Source organism: Camelus ferus, chromosome 17, assembly GCF_009834535.1.
Source record: "Camelus ferus isolate YT-003-E chromosome 17, BCGSAC_Cfer_1.0, whole genome shotgun sequence".
NCBI classification, from domain to species: domain Eukaryota; kingdom Metazoa; phylum Chordata; class Mammalia; order Artiodactyla; family Camelidae; genus Camelus; species Camelus ferus.
In genome coordinates this window covers 33,973,498-33,995,452 of record NC_045712.1, presented here as the reverse complement: position 1 = coordinate 33,995,452, position 21,955 = coordinate 33,973,498, and the positions used below count along the sequence as shown (strand labels likewise).

The 21,955-nt window shown below is 47.6% G+C and overlaps 1 protein-coding gene across 7 annotated transcripts in view; it reads left to right on the top strand.

The window, feature by feature from the left end:
• The window catches only part of SRGAP3 (SLIT-ROBO Rho GTPase activating protein 3), a 287,702-nt gene that overhangs the window by 187,913 nt on the left and 77,834 nt on the right, over positions 1–21,955 (top strand). For all 7 annotated transcript variants that reach the window (XR_004312261.1, XR_004312262.1, XM_032458881.1 and 4 more), the window contains 2 exons: positions 2,726–2,888; positions 21,768–21,830. Coding sequence is in view for 5 of the 7 variants with exons in the window: in XM_032458880.1 (XP_032314771.1) it covers positions 2,726–2,888; positions 21,768–21,830 (226 nt within the window). In the remaining 2 variants the exon portion in view is untranslated. The remainder of the gene's footprint in view (positions 1–2,725; positions 2,889–21,767; positions 21,831–21,955) is intronic.

The window sequence follows — 21,955 nt, the reverse complement described above, 5'->3', positions numbered from 1 at the left end:
CTTCCATGACTCCCCACTGCCTACAGCAGGCATTCTTAACCCTGGCTGCACATTAGAATCTTCTAGAGAATGTTTTAAAAATGCTAATGCCAAGGCTGTCCCCCCAGAGATTCTGACTTAATTGGTGTTTGGATGGGGCCTGGGTTTTGGTGTTTTTTTGAAAGCTTCCCAGGTGATTCTAGTGTGCTACAACCAAGTGGCTCTTGGCCTAGATGATAAAATTCCAACTCGTTAGGCTGGGATTCAGTGCCCCCCACAATGGAACTTTTAACCTGTCTCCCCAGCCTTAAGTCCTACTGGCCCTCCCCTATGACACTCAGAATTCTAGCTCGACTGAGCTACTTCTCTGTCTGCCTGCAATTCCATCTCTCTCTCTGCCCCTCTATTTGAAACACTCCTACCTATTCTTCAAGACCCAGCACAAATGTGACCTTTCCTCTTGGGTCTCTCTTCCATTGCATCTACTCCATGTCAGGCACTTTGCTGGGCACGGGATATGGTGACTAAAACAGAAACAGCTCCTGCTCTCACAGAACTTCGAGTTGGGTGACAGGTGGGGAGTAGAAACCCCTTAAGGTGGAAGTTCTCAAACCAGAGTGTGCATCGCAGTCACCTAGAGGGCTGGTTAAAACACGGATGCTGGGCCCACTCGGAGGATTTCTTATTAAGTGGCCCAGGGTGGCCCCGAGAATTTGCGTTTATAACAGATTTCCAGGTGAAGCTGAGGCATCTGGTCTGGGAACCACACTTTGAGAACTCCTGCCCTAGAGTATGGTCAGAGGCACGCTCTCCGGGGAGTATCATTTAAGCTGAGACCCAGAGGAAGAGAGAGGAGTAGGGGCTCACACATTCCAGATGGAACAGCCATCGTGAAGGCCCCAGGTGGGAAAGAAGCTGGCAGGAAAGCAAAGGGGACTGTGTGCTGGGGACGTGGAGAGCCCGGGAGGAGAGTGCACCGTCTCCGAGTTCTCACGCAGGACCGATGCCCCGCGTGTCTCCGTCATAGCATCTGCCCACCTCCCTCTGTATCCTTCCACCGCAGCCACCTCACAGGGAGCCCCTCCGAGGCAGGTCTGTGTCACTGTCACCCGGGGCCCACCCGAGACCTGACACGGAGTAAATGCTGAGGGATTCAGGCTGGGCCGTTGGATCTCAGTGTTCTGGCTTTTTCTCTAGGCTATACGCGAAGGAGAAATCGGTTTACTTCTCTTATAGCATAACGTCTCCTCCCTTTTCCTCAGATGGTTTCTAACATATCCATCCTCTATCTAAACCAAATTCCCTTCTCCCAAATCCCTGCTACCTAGACAAATTTTTAGCTCGTTTGGTGACAAAGAGGAAAGTCAAGCGCCTCGCATCCACTGCCCCATCCTTCCCAAGCCCAGGGTTTGGGTGGAGTGAGGGGTGGGTGTGCTGTGGCCAAGCCCAGAGGCCCTCAGGGCTACCCCCTCCCACACTTCCACTTGGCTGTGGGAGGATGATGTGGTCATACTGGGAGTCCACAGAATTCTCTCCTCAAAGACACTGACGGTGGGGGGCCGAGTTTCCTGAGAGAACCATGGCCAGCTCCCAGGGGTGACCCACCCTCAGGGATGGGGGTCCAGTCACCCTCAGCTGGTGGATGGGCCGCTGCCCATTCTCCCTCCCACCTTGGAAAGTGGAGTAAGGGTCATAGGTCAAGCCCTCAGCCCAGATGTCCCATGTGGCAACATGGGATTAGTGGCTTGATTTTGGCTTCTCATTGCCCTTTCCCTTCTCTTCCTGGATGCCAGGATATATACACGCTTTACTGAGGCTAACAGGGGGTCTTTGGTAAAGTATAGACTGGAGAGATATGCCCCCATTTCATTTTTGGAAATATCCCGTTTCACAAGCTTTGGGAAACCGGTGGTTCTCAAATTTTCGTGTGAATCAGCACCCTGGAGAGCTTGTTAAAACCTGGGTGGCCGGGCCCACCCCCGGAAGTCCTGACTCAGCAGGTCTGGAGTGGGGCTCGAGAGTACATTTCTAACAGACCCCAGGCAATGCTGCTGCTGGTCTGGGGACCCCCACCCTGTGGGAACCCCTGTTGTAGCACAGTGCCCAGCTAGAGGACGCTGTGAGTCTATCAGTCGTTGCAGGACAAAGATTCATCTGTCTTGTGTGTACTTCACTCAAAAGCAGCTTTCCTCAGCTCCTCCTCCCAAGTGTAGAACCTGAAATCCTCCGGGCCTTCAGCTCCACTGAGGGGCAACGGAATGTGTTGCCAAGAGGCCAAGAGACCAGGACTGACCCTGGAAGAGGACAAAGAGGTTAAGACCCTGAGGGGAACCTGGGTCTGGGGGGGGCAGGGAGTGGAAGGGAAGGGTCCACTTTGTGTTCTTTCCACTGGATATTTCTGGAACTCATGTAAGTATTTCAAACACAATTGGTTTAGTATTTCTTAGCTCCAGGGAAGACAGCTTCTTCCCAGAAGGGAGGGACGCGTGCAGCAAGTGCCCAATAGGGAGAGGGCTTACAGTCAAAGTCCTGGCGTTTGGCCCCAGCGCTGCTCTGTGACCTTGGGAGGATTGTTTCAGCCCTCATGCTCTCTGTTGCCCTCGTGGCCCTAGCTGTTAAATACGTTATAATAAAATGAGCTGAAAGGGCCCTGTGATGGTCAGAAGAGCCAGAGTGGGTGACAACATAGAAACTGTATGGATGGCAGTTCCAGTGAAGCCAACCTGAGCTGTCTTGGTTTCCACAGGAAGGACCAGTATCTCCTCTCGCCTGTGAACTGTTGGTATCTAGTCCTGCATCAGACCAGGCGGGAGAGCCGAGACCATGCCACCCTCAATGACATCTTCATGAACAATGTCATCGTCCGCCTCTCCCAGATCAGCGAGGATGTGATCAGACTCTTCAAAAAGGTGGGCACTTGGGCAATACAGATATACTTTCCCCAAATGAGATCAGACTGCATGTATGATTTTACTCTCTGCTGATATCACCTAACAAGTTACAGAACACTGGGTCACAAAATTTTCCCATATCAATGAGCATACTTCCATAACATTTGGAAAGATTATGTAGTAGTTCATGATATAGATGTACCCTAATTTATTTAACCAATCCCTATTGTTGAACACTTCAGTGATTTGCATATTATTATAAATTATGCTGCTGTGAGCTTCTTTATACATACACCTTTATCATATTCACTGCTATTTTTTTAAATTGAAGTATAGTTGATTTGCAATATTCTATTAGTTTCAGGTGTGCAGCATAGTGATTCAGTATTTTTACAGATCGTACCCCATTAAAAGTTAATGTAAAAATAATAGATGTATTTCCCTGTGTTATACAATATATTCTTGTTGCTTATCTATTTCATATATTTTAGTTTGTATCTCTTAATCCCATACTTCTAATTTGCCCCTCTCCAGTTTGGTAACCACTAGTTCGTTTTCTATATCTGTGAGTCTGTTTCTGTTTTGAATATACATTCATTTGTGTAATTTTTAAGATTCCACACATAGGTGATATCATACAGTATTTGTCTTTCTCTGACATTTCACTAAGCATAATATTCTCTAGGTCCATCCACATTGCTGCAAATGGCAGGATTTCATTCTTTTTGTGGCTGAATAATGTTCCATTGTGTATATATATATGCCACATATTCTTTATCCATTCATTGGTTGATAGGCAACTGGTATTTTCTTAAGATCAATTTCTGTAACAGGAATTTTAGGGTCAAAATTTGCTCATTTGTTTGTTTATCAAATGAGGTTAAGAACAACTATTCTCAGGGGCAGTGTGAGGGTTCAGTGAGATGGAGCATGAGAAGGAGGGAGGTGTTACTGAGAAGTGGTTCAGGGTATGGTTTTGGGTCCAGAATTCTTAAATTTCTGGGTTCATATTCCTGATTCCATCATTTATCAGCTGTGTGTCTTTGGGCTGGTTACTTAAACTCTCTGAGCCTCAGTTTCCTTATTTGTGAAATGGGATAGAAATACCCACAGAGCAGCTGCTAGGATTAAAACGGTTGTTAATTCCAAGTAAAGCATGGAAAGTAGCACCCGGCACTGAGTAAGTGCTCAGGAAAGCTGGCTATTATTGTACGAGTGTGAGAGACTATTACTACTAAAATCATCTAGCATATCTGTTCTTGCCAGGTGCCAATTTCATGGAATAGGTGACCGGGATTGCTCCAGGTCTGTACATGGAGTGTCCACTTTGAGGATGACTTCTATAACAAAACTGTAATTGCAAGCTAATCCCCTTTCCCCACACAGTATACTCTGGTCTCCTCCTGGGGCTGTGCTTATGAGATGTAGTCTAAGTTTAATATTTGCATAAGCAAACATAATTAGGAAGATAAATACAGTGCAATAATAAAAAAATATCACATAGCTCTTTGCAAAGCCAATCTAAAGTGACTCAGATCACTTGGTCCTATCTCAAGCCCCCGCCTGCCACTGCCACTGTCACATCTTTTTTCCTGGGTGGGAGGGACTCGCAGCGAAAGGGTCATCAGGGCCTTCGGGAAATGAAGGGTCTTTTCCTGAGCTGAGCCCCAGGACAAGCGAGATAAATCTCTTCAGGTCTCATTTAGGCTGACAGCAGCCTCACTTGTGGTGGAGGTTAACAGGGTGGAAAATAATGAAAAAAGGTCCACAGCTGAGCTCCTGGTGTCCTCGTTACCAGGCCTGTGCCTGTGGAACAAAGGAAATGACCCGGCCCCTCTGGGTCAAGAGAGAGCTAGGGACAGGGCCTTGCTGGTTGATTTAGCAGTGTGGCCCCCTTGTGTGACATCAGTTAGAGATGATCTCAGCACCGAGGGCTGCAGCCTTACATAATAATAGTTCCTGTAGACCTCAAACAGTGGCAGAGGCTGGTTTCTGGTCAGCCTGGGGAACAGGATCGTCCCCCCAGCCCATTTTACAGATGAGGAAGTAAAGCCCAAGAATCACCATTTGTCACACCTGCAGGAGGCAGCGCCTCTTACTGATTGTGTGACCCTGGGCAAGTCTCTCTGAACCTCAATTTTCTCATCTGGGAAGCAGAGATGAGAATGCCAACTTCAGGGACTAACTTGAAAGGGTAGAGGTAGGCCCAGTGTCCAGCACAGGCCTGGGACCCAGTAGGTTTTCATTAAAGGGTGGCTTGCTAGTGATCCCGAGGAATGGAGTCTCCCTTCCCAGCTGAGGGTGGGAGTCCTTCACCCTCCCCCAAGTCATACTCTGGCCCTGCCTCCGCAGGAGGAGGGAATGGCTTCCAGGCCAGGTGTTCTTCCTGAGCTTAGTCCTTGGGCAGCTGCCCCACCTGCCAGCCTCTCACAGGGGCAGGATGCCCTTTGACTTAATAACTCCTTTTCCTGATTGTCCATGTCCCCTTCTGCAGTGGGGACTGGAGGCAGCACTTCACAGTCCACAGCCATAGTAGGTTTCTTCTGGGCAAATGCTTTAAGTGTGAGATGTGGATCCACCAGAGCAGGACAGAAGTTGGTGAGATCTTAGAGGCCATCGTAGTGATCAGGACTCTTATGGTTGCAAATAGCAAAAACGCAGCTCACCTGGCTGGAGGGAAGAAAGGGAGCTTATCAGCTCTTTGAGCTGAGGCTGACTTCAGGTGTGGGGGGCTTCAAGGGCACAAAAGATACTGTCAGAACTCAATCTCTCTGCAGCTCTGCTTCAATTTTGTTTCTTTTCTTTTTCTTTCTTTCTTTCTTTTTTTTTTTTTTGAATGGTGTAAGAAGGGCTTGGGTGTAGTCAGTCTCTATGTGACGACCACATGGCCCACCCCCTGTAGCCCCAGGCTGACATCCTGTGGACCACCCAGATCAAATCCACACGGAAACCTGTCAGTTATTCGGAGACAGAAATCATGACCACACACCCAGGCCCTTCCCACCTCTGTGTAGACATGCCAGGTTCCTTCTGTTGACCCCCTGTGATTTTGATTTGCATTTTCTCTCCTCCTGGGTCATGTTCCAGGTCTTCTCTGACCTGCAGAATGAACATTCAGAACCTTTCAGAACACTGCAGGAAGGCCTGACCAGCTAAAAGTAGAGCAGGGCTGTCTAGACACTTTATTTCTGATAAGGAAACCTATGAAGGCGCCTGCCTGTTTCATGATCATCTCATCACATGGTTGACTCACTCTGAACTCTCAGCTCCAGTCTCCTGGGGATTTTGTACCAAATGGTTTTTAATCTATCCTATGAATTCTGCACTTGTGTGTCTTTGTATCTGCCCTTTTTAAAACTTCATTTTATTACATTCTGGTCAAATGAGATCAGTGTCCTGAAATGATTTTTCAAGCAGCAGTAGGGTAACTTTTCCAAGAGATCCTCATTCCTTGTCTGTGGGAAAGGCCTGTTTTTGTAACTTCTCCCTGTCTTCCTCCTCTGTGTTACCTTCTCCTTCATGTCAGTTCTTGGGCCCCGTGTTTGATTCATCTCTATCTTCTTACTGGAGAAGGTGGAAAGTGGGGCAGAGGGTGGAGAATGAGTTCACAGTGGATGTGATCTTTGAATTAGGTGTTGAAGGATGAAGAGGAGTCCCCCAAGTGGGGAAGGGAGGTTTGGAGTTCGGTGTTAGGAGAAAGGCAAGAGGACGGTGGACAGAGTATGTCATGACGCAGGTCCAGGGCAGCCTGGAATGCAGGCTGCAGAATGGCAGTCCACAGCTGAATTGGTTCTCAGGTGTAATCTGCTTGACCCTCACTATGTTAAGAAAAATTCAACCAATACTTTAAAATTGTGGGCTTTCACATAAACATCAGAATTTTGTGTTCCTCTTGGAAGACCAGAAGCTCTGACAGTACCAGACCCACAGGGGTTCATTCTTGGCAGTAATTGTCTGGCGCTGAGTTGCCACTGGCCCTTCGGGCCAGGCACATTCTCTCCACTGTCCCACAGCCCCTGCAGCTGTCTGGTGTGTGACACCTACTTCTTTATTTTAGCTCCCTGGCCCTTTATGTGTTTGAGTTTGTGGCCTCACCCTGAAACATGATCTACCAGTGGGTCACAAAGGGTAGCGTCAGGATTACCTGGACAGCTTGTTAAACACGGATTGCTGGGCCCCACCCGCACAGTTTCTGATTCGCTAGGTTGAGTGAGGCCTGAGACTCCGCGTGTCTAACAAGTTCCCAGGCGCTGCTGATGCTGCTGATCTGGGGCCCACACAGGGAGAATGACTTACCGAGTCCGACCTCCTTGTTTTCCAGGTGAGGAAGTTGAGGTGAAGGCAGGGTCTGGCCCCAAGCGCAGGTGTTCTTCTCCAGGTCCAGTACTGAGTCCCCGGCCCCCCGTGGTGCAGCAGCAGGGAGGGTCCATCTGCATCCTGCCTGCTCCCCCTTCCCGCCCCGACCATTTCTGAGACTGGGCATTGAAGCCCATTCCATTTCCAGCATCAGCTTCCTACACAATAGCCATCCATTATTCTCTGCTCTGATGCCTGCAGAATTTAATTACTTGCCCCGGCCGTGAAGTGAATTTGATTGTTGGCAGCCGCGGTGTTCTGAAGGGAGCGCTAATGAGGAAGGACTCTTAGAAGAGGAGAGAGGGCATTCGGGGGGTCTGTGTTTGAAAGCAGCCATTCACTGTGTGGCAATAAGGGCTTGGTCTTCAGTGAGCTTTCTCGTTCCCGCCTTGAAGATGTCCGTCGCATTTCATAAATAAATCAGGGCTTTTGTATCCAATAATTGCCTTGCTTTGTAACCAAGATCAAAAGCACCCATGGCCTTGGCTTCAAAGCCACATTTATTTTTTATTTTTTTCGGTTGCAGGAGAGAGTGAGGGTTTGCATGCTGGAGGGTCCAGCTCTGAAGCCTGCCTGGAGAGAGCAAGCTAGCAAAGTGGGCTGACGGCCAGGGGACGAGGAGCCTTCAGCCATCTCCCCTGTCTCCCAGGGAGATGAGTTGTGAATGCGCACTCTGCTAGTCGAGCCTGCTGAGCTGGTCCCCATTAGGCATTTCCAGCTCACTCAAAAAGCATATTTTAGTACTATCCTGAGAACAGATGAACAATAATGATAGATAAACAATTAGTGAGTGCTTACTGTGTGCGGGCTAAGCATTCTATATATGTTTAATTCTGAAAGCCTTAGAGGAAGATGCTGTCATCACCCTCATTTTGCAGATGAGGAAACTGATGCAAATAAAGGTGGAGCTGGGGTTTGCATCCAGACTCATCTGACTCCAGAGCCCATGCTCGGTGGTAAAGGCAGGTGCTAGAGAAGATGGAGAAAGGAGTCAGACATGGTCTGGAGCTCACAGTGCAGAATGGGAGTGAAGACAGATGTGTATCAGTGATGTAAATACAGTGGAGAGGGAAGATACAGCGGGCTCAGAGGGAGGAGGACTTCTCATCTGGGCTGGGGGGCAGTTTGGGGAAGCGTCTGTGTTGGGGGTGCAGCATTTGAAGTGGATCCTGAACTGAGGATTAGGCTCCCTTCCAGGGAAACTGACTGTGAGACAGTGATAATGTGCAGGGGTCTAGTAGTGACCATTCTTGGGGTCCCCACTTGCAGAAGGAGAGGCAGGGAAGCAGGATTCAGGGAATGTGCAGTCACAACAAAGTCCTCAAATGACTCCTGGGGAGCTCTGAGGCTGGGGAGGCCCTTCCGAGTTGTCCTGGAATGTGGCTAGGAAGTTAGGCCTTTATAGCTCCCAGATGGGGGTGTGGCCTTGGGCAGATGCCTCTTTGGTGAGGCAGTTCTGAATAGGGCTGACAGCTGGGGGTCTGCTGGCAGCCCTCCTCCAGCCGGGGAATAAGTCCTCCAGTCCTGACAGGGATCTGAGTGGTGCATCACTGTGTCCTCAACAGATAGGTGGAGATTCAAGAAAAGTGAGAGAGAGGATTCCAGGCCAAAGCCAAGGCCCGTGGGCGGAAAAGTCTGAGTCCTGTATTGTGAACAGGTCAGCCAGCGTTGCAGTCTAGTCCGGCAGTTAGGGTGTGGGCAGAGTCTGCTCAGCCCTGTTCTGCCACTTTCCAGCTGTGTGAGCCCAGCCTAATCCCTAAATCCTCTGAGTTTCAGCATTTTCAAAATGGAACTAATAAAAAATCTCCTTCATAGCGTTGTTGTAAGGATTAAAAAATGATGATGTAAAATACCTCTGGTACCCAGTAAACAATCATTGAATATTAGCTATTACTAGGATGATTATTGGGACTTTGAGAAAGAGCGTAGTGAGAATTAAATTTGGAGGTGGGATGAAGGAATGTTCAGGGCACACAGGTTAAATAGATGGTCAGAAATAAGACAGTATGCTCAGGAAGCCACTCATTGATTAATTCTAACTGACGGAGGTCTTTCTTTTTTTATAACCTCTTATTTCTTCCTCTTGCCTTATAGAATAGCTTGGGCCTCCGCTGGTATAGTGTAGCAGGAAAAGGGAGAGAAATGGCATCTTGACTTTTAAAAAGTATGCTTCTAACTTTTCACCATTTAACTCTTAGCAAATTAGGAATAAATGGGAACTTCCTTAGCCTGATAAAAAGGGTGTTTACCAAAAACCAGCATCAAATATCATACTTCCTGCTGAAGAGAGTTCAACAAGATGGTTGATTACAAGATCAATATACAAAAGTTAATAACGTTCCTATGTGCCTGCCACATCCAGTTAGAAAATGTAATTTAAAATTGCATATATTATAAATAAATAAATAAATAAATAAACCCTGCATATATTGGAAAATAAGAATGATTGAAAATTAATGCCATTAATGCTACAAATTAGCTGCATCCTAGAAATTTTTATAATGATATTTTCATTGTCATTCAGATATAAATATTTTGTGATTTCCATTTTGCAGTTTCTTCTTTGCCCCATAAATTTTTCAGAATTATGCATATTTTAGTTCAAAAGGTATTTTTTAAAAAGCTTTCTACTTGCTTTTAATTTCTAAGTTTATTGCACCATAAAAAGAAATTAAGGTCTGTAGGTTATATTTCTTGGTATTTGCTAGAGCATTTGCCTCATCAGATATCAAGACTTCCTCTAAGGTGATAGTAAAACAGGTAGTACTCACGCAGGGCGGGGTAAACTAACCGGCGGGCCAGGGCAGAGCCAGACACAAAGCCCTCCACGAACGAGAATGCAGTATATGGCAGTGGTTCCTTACAGACTCAGGGAGAGGATAGACTGTCTAGTAAACGAGGCTGATTCCACTGGTTGCTTGTCCATTTATTATTATTTTTTAGGAACTGGTTTAAACATGCACACCATTTTTTTTTAATATGGAAAAAATTAGACCTCCACCTTAATTCACAAAAATATGTTCTAGATGAATTAAAGAGCTAAAGTTAAAAAGCAAAACTTTAAACATTCTCTAAGAAAATGTAGAAGATTCCATTTAAAATGTTGAGGGTAGGAAAAGGCTGCTTAAACATAAAATGTAAGACAAAAAAAGCACATACCGTAAAGGAAAATATTGATAAGTTTCTTTATATGAAACTTTAAAAATCTTCTCTACAACAACCATAAGAAATAAATAATGGGAAAAGACAGACCTGGTAAGGAAAAGATATTTGGCATGCACAGAATTAATAAAAGATTAATACCCAGAATATACAAACCAGCTCCTACAAATAAATCAGAAAAGGGCAAATAACCCAACAGAAACATGGGTGAAAGATATAAATGAGTAAATCACGGAAAATGACATTTAAATGGCTAAAAATATAAGAAAAGATGCTCAGACTTACTGGTTATCAGGAAAAGGTAAAATAAAACCAAATGAGACACAGTTTGACTCCCATTAGATTAGGAAAAGAATCTGAAGTGTTGGCAGGAATGTGGGGCAGCGGGGTCACTTGTACCCTCCTAGTAGACATGCAAATCGGTCCAGCCCCTTTGGAGAACGGTTGAGGTATCTAGTAACAGAAGGAAGAGGTACACACCCTGTATCCCAGCCGTTCACCTTCTAAGTATAGCCTGAGATAGTCTGCTATGTCTGCACACTCCCAAAACCTTGTACAAGGAGGTTTGCTGCAACAGTGTTTATAGTGAAGAAAAAAAGAGAAATCACCTAAATGGCCATCATGAACGGCATGGTTAAATAAGCTATGGGTAGTCATTCAGTGGAATATTATACAACCATTTAGATGAAGGAACAAGATCTACGTATATCAATGTGTATATAAGTTGAAAACACAATGTTGGGTGAAAAAAAGCATGGTACACTATAATGCTTTTTAAGTTTAAAACATAAACAGTTCATATTATTTATATTGTTAGACACCTGTCTGAAATAGAGCTGTTATACAAAGGTGGACTGTATAAAAATATATACCAGCTTGAGGAGAGGAATTGGGGGATGAGGGAGGAAGGAGACAGAACACTTCAGGGGTCTCTACAGCATTTGGCTTCCTAAGAGTAGTTTTGAAGCAAAAATGGCAAAATCTTCGTGGTTATCTAATTTGGATGGTGGGTTCGCTGGTGTTTGTTACTGTTCTGTCTACTCTTCTGTGTGTTTTAACAATGTGTGTTTATCATTGGAGCACTGAAATTAAGGGGGGGAAAAGAAAGGCAGGTTGGACGCAGATCAAGGAGGTCCTTGGGTGTCAGAACAAGAAGCTGGGCTTTATTTTCCAGACATGGGAGAACCACTGAAGGTTCTTGACTCAGGGGTGATGTGGTCAGATCCAAGTTTAAAGAGGATTAATTTGGTGTAATCGATGGCTTTGGAAAGAGAGATGCTGGACTCAGGGAGAGTAGTCACATATTATTATATGTATACACTAATGAACCAGCTAGTGATGGAAGGCACTTGGATCAGGGAGGCTGATACGGAAATAGGAAGGAAGGAAGGGATGGATGGATGAGTGGATAGGCGGATGGGTAGGTTCATGGACACTTAGATGAATGGATGGATGGACGGATGAGGGGATGAGTGGATGGGGAGGTGGGTGAAGGGGTGGGAAGGTGGTGGGTAGCTGGGTGGATACATGGGCACAGACATTTTTGAAACACCAGTGCACTCCTCATTACACCCTATTCACAAACAATGCAAAGGAAATCGAAGATCAGATTACAAAAGAACAGGGACGTTAGAGAGATGGCTCAGGTCAGTGATTCGGCAGTAAGTGATCAATAACATTGTGGATCCAGCAGATTAGCCTCACAACACCCATATTCACCTTGAAGACAATGTACAGAGGGAGAAAACAGCTCAGACGGGAGCGGCTTCCAGCTTTCATAGCCTTTGAGTTTTTAGGAAGACAGATCTGTCACTCTCCTTAGGACGCAGAGATTCTCACCCTCCCCTGAGCCCTTTGCTGCTTATTTGTGAGTGACAGATTCATGTCCCCCTACTACTGCCAAAAGCAAAACAGAGCAAAAGACATAGTCAAGAGGGATTATTCCTGAGTATGTTCTGCTTTCGCAGATGCTCAGCCCAGCGGTCCCCACCATCTCTTTCTGCCTCAGCCTGGAAGCCGGGGGAGGGGCCCGGACTTGGCCACAGACAACAGGAGATGCTACAAAGTGGCCCTGGGTACTTTATGTAGTTTGATATTTACAGTGACCTACAGCAGAGCCTTTTAAATATCAGCATGCTTTTTACAGTAAGGCAGAGTGTTTTATAATTATTTTGGAATGTTTAGGGGGTACCTTCTACAGGCACACAGAGGAATAGCTCTCCCAAAGGAGACAACAGAGTGGAATAGTTGAGAGAATCACATTTACTAGCTCTGTGACCTTGAGCAGATCATTTACCCTCCCTGAGCCTCTGTGTCCTGATCTTTAAAGTGGTGTGGAAGTGGGGTTATCTCCCATGAAGTTCTGGTACTAGGCTTACGTGAGTCCTTGTCCGTAGAGCTGCTATTGCGGGGCCTGGTGCAGGCTGAGAGATCGAAAACAATAGCTGTTGCTGCTGTTGTTATCGTTAATGACAAGTATCATTGGTAGCAATAGTACTAAGCATTGTTATTAACGATGATAATAAGTATTAGTATTAATATTAATAGTATCATTAGTAGAGATCCAGAAACTCCTGGCCTGACCACTGGGGGTCACTTGTTCGTGGCCATTCCAAGGTATCCTTGGACTTCCTCAGACCTGTTATCTCAAGCATTTCTGAAAAGCTTTCAGTGCAGACAGGTCCCAGAGAGACGCAGGGAGTTATTACAGGGGAAAGCGGGTGACAGACTCAGTGCTGGGCTTACTGCCTCAGCCCGCTGCTGGGCTCCTGGGTAGGCAGCAGTGCGGCTCACCTCAGCTGAGGATGTGTGACGAGTGGTTGCAGGGCCTTCCTGTTTCCCTGCAGTCTGATATTCCAGCCCTGGCGTCCCAGCTCCTTGTGAAAACAAGGAGATGACAACATTTGGAGTTGCAACAACAGGAGACAGAAATTAGTCTGGAAAGGGGAGGAGAGAAGAGAGGTGTCCAGGAGCAGGGAAAGGAAGAAGATGGGGGAGGGGGGATGAGTAACAAGGGTCCGGATGGAAGGTGCGGCGGAGTACAGGCTAAGATGCTCTTTGGAAGCCAGGGGTGGTGAGGTGACGGAGCGCCGGCAGCCCAGGGCTCGGCAAGGTCGGACACGGCCGGGAGAACATTAGCCCGTCAGCAGTCCAAGCTGCCATGTTCAGGGCTAAGCTGACCTTCCAGGACAGCTTGGAGAAGCCCCATCCCTCTGAGACACGCCCTTAAAGCCTTTGCTCTGCAAAGAAAAGCACAGTTGCTTTGGGAGATGGCCAGTGCTTCCATACAGCATTTAAATGGGGAACATCTGTGGGTCTCCAGTGTTGTTATTTGATGAGAAAACAAGCTGGAGTGTGGAAAAGCAGTGGATAAGAATGAAAAGAAACAGAGATTCTTGTTTTAATGAGTTTTGTTTGTTTATTTGTTACCATTATTTGCTTGGAACCCCAGAACTAGGAAAACCATGGAATGTCCCCAAAGAAAGGAAACCCAACATGAGAAAATCTAGTCGAGCAAAGAGCAAGAAAAAGGGGACAGGCCTCACTGACGCAGAGCCTGATGAGATGGAAGAGGGGAGAGCTGGGATTGAGGATGGTGCCTCCTTAGTCCCTGCCTTCAGGTTTTCTGACGGGTTCTTTTGAATGGTCTCCTCTGGAGAAGTGAAGGAGGAGTCTTGTTATAACCCAGCATTTTTTGTCGATACAAAGTGACCAGCACTAGAAATGACCCACCTTTGACATAGTCTGAGGGAGACAGAGATGTACCCTTTGCAAATAGAACTTTTCAGCTCATAAAGTCCTAGGATCTGTTGTAGCCGTTTTGAGGTTTCCCCTTAAAAGCATGATTAGCCCTGCATTGAAAACCAAATGCAGCCATCCGTGGCAAGACTTTCATGGTGAAGAAATTGATTTCACTCAGGAATCATTTTGTCAAAAAATTTTTGTCGGCTAGTACCATCTTGACATGAATGTATGATTTTTTTGTTCTGTTTGTTTTTCAAAAAATCAAGAGTCAGAGGTGGCCACTGTTTACTGTCTCCATTTCCTCCTGGCGATACGGAGTTCCTTTTGCATGCAAGTCTTTGTAATCAGCACTCTGGGAAGCCAGAGTCCCAGCCTTTCAGGACCTTATGCTCTCTCTGGTTGGTTGGAAATTGGTCCCTTTGCAGAAACTGATTGAATTCTAGTGCTTGGTGAAGTGTCTTCAGAAGGCTGTCTCACCCTGTGGTCATTTTGGTGTCTTCACAATGATATAAGTGCAGAGTGCGTCAGTATTCTTTCACGTGGGCAGAGGTGGAAATTCATGGGATTCCGTAAGCTGGAAAAGTCCAGAGGTAAATCTTATCTAAGCATCACTAGATCAGGACTCAGGCCCGACTCTCCTTGTGCTGGGCAGCCCAAGACCCCTGACATCCCAGCTTAGCCACCCCAGAGGAGAGATGATCTCAGAGGTGGTTCTTAGAAAGCTGCAGGGAAGCTTCTTATTGGCTCAGCCTGGAATATGTCTCCATCTCTGACTTGGTCACTAGACACAAGGCACCAGAGGACTCTGGTCAGGCGGGGTCCTGTGTGGGATGGACCATCTGGTGTGACCAGGCAAGCAGGGTCAGTCCCACCCATATCTCATCTTTTGTTATCAGAAAAGAAGGAGGGAGAAGCCAGAGATGGCTGTCATGGCTGATTTAGTCCTAGCAGGGCAGGTGGGCCATGGACAATCAGGCCAAGGAGAACAAGACTTGCCTGCAAGTGAGGACAAGGGCCGGGATGCGGAGTTTTGCACAGGTGGTCTCCAGAGGGCACTCCCTCCTTCGCAGCCTGGACTGTGGCCTGGACTCATCTCTGTGACAGCATTGCAATGGCTTCTTTTCACCTGTGTGCCTGTCTAGGCCCCGAGGAAGCAGGCCACAGAAAGTCATTACGAGTGCCAGCATTGGATTTAGACCAAGTAAAAGCTGAATCCTGGCTTTGCTGCTTCCTAGCTGTACAGCCTGGGGCAAGTTGCTTGACCCTTCTGAGCCGCCAGCCCTCGTCTGCCAGGTGGGCATCATAATAGTACCTGCCTTCAAGTTTATATTAGATAACGTATGGAAGTGACTTTGGATGGTGTCCAGCCAATGGGATGTTCTCCAGAAACGTGGGCTGCCGCTGATGGTACAGGGATGGTGTCTCACTCTGCTTTGTGTCTGTAATGCCTAGTGGAGGCTGGTATCTAGTCGGTCATTCGATAAATACTGGTGTAAGTTGAATCTAGGTGAGAAACTGGCCCCAGAGGTGCAGGCAGGAGGGTGGGTTGAGGGGGTGCTGGGATTCCATGCAGGCAGCGGTGTCCGGATCCCCAGGGGAGCCTGGACATTCAGTCTCAGGAACCAGACTCTCAAAGGCTGAGATGCTAGAAGGGCACTTGTATAAAGATGCTCCCACACATTTGGATTTGGCAGGTCTGGGACGGCTGCCTTGATGAGCACCGGGGGACACAGATGGCCAACCCCAGTGAGACCTCACTGGTTTCTGGGTCAGAAACCCAAATGGACAGGCAAATGGAGATGCTGGGCACTGTGGCCAAGTGGGGGGCACAACCCCACCCAGAGGGGCTGCTGTGCTCCAAGTGGGGGTGCAGTCTTGCTGGATTGTCTTGTTTTTCCAGAGAAACTGAAAATCCGGACTTGTAAGGGGAATTTCTTGATTTTTAAATGCTGGGAAGAGTCAGATTTTTCTGAAAACACGAAACGGCCAAATAAAACACATCTGTATGCCAGAGAAGCTGCCACTTGGAGCCTTTGGTCTAGGGCAATGGTTCTCACCCAGAATGATTTTGTCCCCCAGGGAACATTTGGCAACGTCCAGAGATAATTTTTGGCAATGTCCGACTTGTGGTGGGGCTGGGAAATGCTCCTGGAATCTAGTGGCCAGGGATGTTGCTAAACATCTTATATGCTCAGGACAGCCCCCTGCCCCCACTCAGAGAATTATCTGGTCCTAAGGGGAGTTTAACTTTAGTCATGGGCAAAAATAGAAGCAGGGCCAGGGCCACCTGCCACCTGATTTTATAGACTTTTGGGTCAGAGAGACAGGGCTCTGTCCTTCCAACCCCGAGGGACCAGCGCTGCTGTGGCTGTGCCCTCCTTGGCGCAGTGTAATCATTTTTCACTATCCGAAGCAGCCTACCGCCCCGACCTCTGCAGAGAAGTTCAGACAGAGAGTGCGGATACACTGCCACTGGGGACGGTGGGGTTTTGGCCTCCTCTTCCTGATGGAATGTTTGGTTTGGGTTCCTCATTCAGTAGTTTCTGGAACTGTAGCTGAGACTGTTTCCCTTCCCAACAAAATCCAACCATAAAAAATAATGCCTTTAGTCTGGTGCAGTTCAGTGATCATGATTTGCTGAGCGCTCACTGTGGCCAGCCCCGCCTGGGGTTGGCGCTGAGCGGGAGAGAGCAGAGACTCAGGCAGGTTCTGTCTGGTGACTTGCGGTGCCTCCATGCAATCCATGCTCTGTGTACCGGCATCGTCATCTTCCTGAAGAAGCACAGCGCTGATCATCAGCCTCTCCTGCTCAAAAACCAAAGGAGGCCCCCAGTTCCACTCTGAATGCAGCCTGCACTCCATTGGTCTCTTGATCTTGCCCAGCCTCTGTTTCAAACTTATCTTCCGCTCTTCTGTTGCTGTACTTCTCTTTGTAAACTGAACTTTTCCCTATTCCCAGCCTCCGTGCCTTTGCTCCGGCTGGACCCGCCCCCTGGAATGGCATCTCTGGCCATTTGTGCAGGATGACATGGCCCCATGGTGGTCCCTCCATCATCTTTATCCCAAGTGACCTCATCTTTCACTCTTCTGTGGCCCTTTCCACCTCATGCCTTAGAATTATTTGATTCTTGACCCTTGATCCTGCTAAACGAAGTGTTAATAAAAAATGCAACTTTGTATTCCCCTTTCTGGGCAACTTCCTAGCCTTGCCTCTGGCATCCAGTAGGTACCGATTCAGCCTGTAGCACTTCTCCCCGAGCTCTTCCCTTGTGCCCGGGGTGAAACCAGTACTGTCGTATGTGTCATCTCTTGTCATCCTCACAGGGACTCCACGACACCTGTGACATCATCCCACTTTTACAGAGAAGGAAACTAAGGCTTAGTGGAACTGTCCATTCATTCATAGATTCACCCAAAAAATAAACTTAATGAGCATCCACTATGTGACAGGCTCTATGGCATTGCTGGGAAGAGTGGGGAAGTGAGACACTGCAGATTGGGTACCCAGGAAACTGACTCTGAGACCTGAATTTAACATCTTAGCAGAATGATTAGGGGACGTACCTGGGATCTACCCCTTCGGGAGGGCAGGGGAGGGAGCAGGCAGGCTTACTCTAGGTCTTAGCCAGCCCTACAGGGAGTTCTGTAGATGGGGCAACCCTTCAGAGCTATCCAGCTTGAGTCAGGAGAGGCCGGCCTCTATGCCCCACACAGATCTGTCTTTGGATGAAGTGTCAATTTTGGAGGGCTTGTCACCTTGTCCTCTGATGCCATCCCTGAAGTTTGCTCTCAGCTGGGGGCTGTCTACTGCCAGCCCTTCCAGAAGCTCAGATCCCCCAGAGAGAAAGTCTCATGGGGTTTACCTTTAAGTGGGGGAAACAAATGACAAATGAATAAGCAAGTAAACATGAGAGATCATTCCACTTCCCTTTACAAGTGCAAAGGAGGACAGTAACGGGTGCTCACTTCACCCGAGGAAGCAGCGGTGCTGAGAGGTTAGCTGATTTAAAGCCCTATCCAGTCTCGGGCTCCATGGCTCCAAAGCTCAGTCCTGTCCACTCTCTACCAAGTCTATGCTAGTCACAGAGAGCCTCAAAAGTCAAGCTGAAGAGCTGGGTCTGGAACCTGCAAGCACTGAGAAGGCTTCAGAGGGACACAGTGACATAGCTTTCTATGAAATTACCCTGGGTTGGGCATGCATAATCAGGGACAGGAGTCAGGACTGTGGTAAGGGACAGCTTCAGGAATCTGGGTCCTACAGCGATGGCATTGCTTCCTCTGGGACTGGTGGGGGGAAATGTATCTGTTAGGTTGCTCTTGGCTGCAAGTGACAGAAAACCCCAGCTTTGAGTGGCTTAACCAGTAAAGCCACAGAAGTGGAAGTTCACCAGGAGGTAGGCTCTGGGTTCGGTTCAGCCAGTTTCCTGGGAGGTCATTAGGAACCAGGTTTCTTTTGTTGTGCCACCCAAGGATGCTCCCTCTCCTGGTCCTAAGAGGCCTGCTGGTAACAACTGGGCCTCCATGCTTTTTTCTAGGACTCAGTAGAAAAGCTAAAACCTTACCCTTAACCTTAACCTTCTAAGTCCTCTTCCATGCAGTTGTCACGTGCTCACCCCCAGACTAACAACACGTACCAGAATCCACTGTCTCAGGTTGGGATGGGGGTCAGTGACATCCTTGGAAGAGTTCAGCTGGAGGGATGACCACAGGGCCACATTTCTGACTCTATTAGGAAGCAGGAAGGGCGAGGATGGATAGTGGGGAGGGAACCGGCATGGTCTGCTACGTACAACAAAGGACTGGGCAGTCTGAAGGCAGGATGGACTGAGGAGGAGGGATGAAAAAGAAGTGTCAAAAATAGCTCCAAATTTCCAGTTGCCATGCCCGGCACAATATCATCCCATTGACTGAACTTGAGGAGATAGATGAAAGTTCACGAGCTTGCATTTGGATGAGTTGAGTTGGATGTGATGAGGGCCATCCAGACCGCACTGTTTTGCAGCAGCTGAAGGTACAGGTCTTTGAGGTCATGCAGGACGGAGCCCAGGAGAGAGAGCCATGGGGATGATGACGTGGCTGCTGGTTACCGAGAAGCAGGGGCTGAAGTCAGGAGCACGTGGAGAGCCGGCTGGGGCAGGGCTGAGAAGGCTGGACTCTTCCCAGTAGAGCTGCTTCCAGGAATTTATCTGACAGGGGTCCCTGCCCATGTGTGCAGTGACAGAGTACAACACTGTTGACTGCGTCATTGGAATATTAAGAGACTGGTGACAACCTGCTGGTTAATTAGTTGCGACACATCTGGTATATGGAACCCCAAGTAGTAGTCAGAAAAGGAGGGTGCAGGAGCTCCAGGGGCTGTGAAGGGAAAGTTCCTCAGATACAGCGTTAGGTGGAAAAAGGCAGGACGCAAAGGAATGTATAGACTGCTGCCATTTGTGTTGGGAAAAAAAAAAGACATCTGCTAGTTTAAAGTATGCTTGTAGATCCAGAGGCTGTTTCTGGAAGGTATCAGAAGAAACTTTTAATAGCAGTTGTTTCTGGGTGGTGTTCTGGGAGCCTGGGAAACTTTTCTCCTTTTACCTTGCTGGCTGTTAGAGTTCCTCTAACTATGTACGTTTATTACCTATCAGTAAAACTAAACCATAAAAATACATACGTGAGAAGCTAGGTCTTGGGTGTCAGAGATGCTGATGAGATGGAGGACCAAGAAGAGACCGCTGGAGGGCGTCAGAGAGTTCGAAGCAAGTGTCAGGGGAGGAGCGCAGGCTGAGAGTCAGGGAGAACGGAAGGAGATGCGGGTGGCTGGTCGGGTTCATGGAGCACCTCTGTAGAGGCACAGGATGCGACTGGAGCTTCCCCCGGAGCTCCGCACAGAAAGGCTGCCGAGACACTGCTGTGCTTTTGGGTTGGGTCCCCTTTCTTTAGTCTCTAGAGCTGGAGGGAGGTCTAAACAGATCTCTGGAATTGCCCCAGAGCTTCTGCTGTCTGTTAGATCTGGCACCTGAAAGGGCTGCCTTCAGACGGGGGATTCTTGGCAATTCCAGGCCCAGAAGCTGTGAGGACGGCTGTGCGCCCGGAGAAGGAGACAGGGAAAGCATCGCGTCTGGTACTGAGCCTTCCTCGGCTGCCGCTGAGTCCGGGGCTCTGACCCGTGCAGGGGTCAGAGGAAGGCAGGTCTCTGCCAGTCAGCTACTGGTCATGCTTGAGGCTGACGGAGCTGAGAGAGAGGACAGGATGACTCAGCGTCAGTAAGCAGAGATCAGGGCTTCCATTTTCCGTACAGAAGTTTCCTGTGCTGGCCTGGGCAAACAGGGAGACTTATTTCCCCCTCCGCCAGAATAATAATAACAAGTCATCCCTCAGTCTCCATGGGGGATTGGTTCCAGGACCCCTGGGGTACCACAATCCATGAATGCTCAGGTCCCTTGTACAAAATGTCATTGTATTTGCATCTAACTGTGCACATTCTCCTCCATACCTCAGATCATCTCTAGATGACTTATGATACCTAATACAATGTAAATGCTATGTAAATAGTTATAAATACAATGAAATGTTATGTAAATAGTTGGCAGTACAAGGCAAATTCAAGTTTTGCTTTTTGGAACTCTCTGGAATTTGTTTTTCAAATATTTTCCATCTGCAGTTGGTTGAATCCTTGGATGTAGAACACATGGATATAGAGGGCTGACTGTAATAATAATAATAATAACAATAACAATAACAATAATAATAATAAGCAAAATAACAAAATCCTGAACTCTTCAGGCTAGAGGGAACCTGGGAGATCATTCTTTTCCTTTTTTTCTGTATGAATTTCTTTTTTTTTTTAAATTACAGAAGTCGATTTGCAATGTTGTGTTTATATGTATTCCTGTTCATTGTTTTCTGACTCACGTCCGTCAGTATACTAAATACACACGTCACCTCGAGGTTTGGATTGAGGTCAACGAAACTTGCACCCTACAACCCCCTTAGACAGTCCGTGCACACGAGGGGATGAAAGCTGCTGCAAAGTCCTACAGTAAGAAAACCTGTCTCATTTTGTTCAAGCAGCTTTTTAAAGCTTTTTATTTTATAGGTGCTTTTATTTTATAGAACTTAGGTTCCAAGGCCATGTGGCCAGTTGGCGATACAGCCAGGCGAGGAGCCAGACCCCTGCTTCATGCTCCAGCAGGCTGTCTGCTTACCTGAGCTGCTCACTGAATTGAGAAGCTAGACCATTATTTCTCAAACCGTGTTCTTTGGAACCCCAGTTTCATGACATGTTAATGACTATAGAGCTAGGGACACACACTCTGGGCACATCAGCTGAGGACACACAGAATTAAAGCAAGATGGACAGGTGCGTCTCAGAATCTTTAATGTGATGTCCCTGTGAATTACCAAGGGGATGTATATGGTTCCCCAACTTACATGGCCCGGGAATTCCTGTTGTGAGGAGCCTCACTCTGTGGATTTGTTTCGTGGTTGTGAGTGGAGGAATTCAGGTCTGGATCAGCAAGGTTTATGTTGCTATCTGCACGTCTTCCCACCCCACCCCAAGCATTGCTGCCCTTTCTGTGTGGAAAAGGAAGTTGGTCAGTGCAGCCAGCACCCTTCCACCCCTCTGACACTTGTTCTTTCACTTTCCAGAGCAAGGAGATTGGCCTGCAGATGCACGAGGAGCTGCTGAAGGTCACCAACGAGCTCTACACGGTGAGTCTTGCTCGGGCTCTGCTGCTGTCTGGGCTTGGGCCCCTTTTCTTCTGTGCCCAGAGCGGGATGGAAGCCTACCAGAGATCTGGGGTGACCCTGGGCCTTTGTGCTCTGTCTTTGTCCCG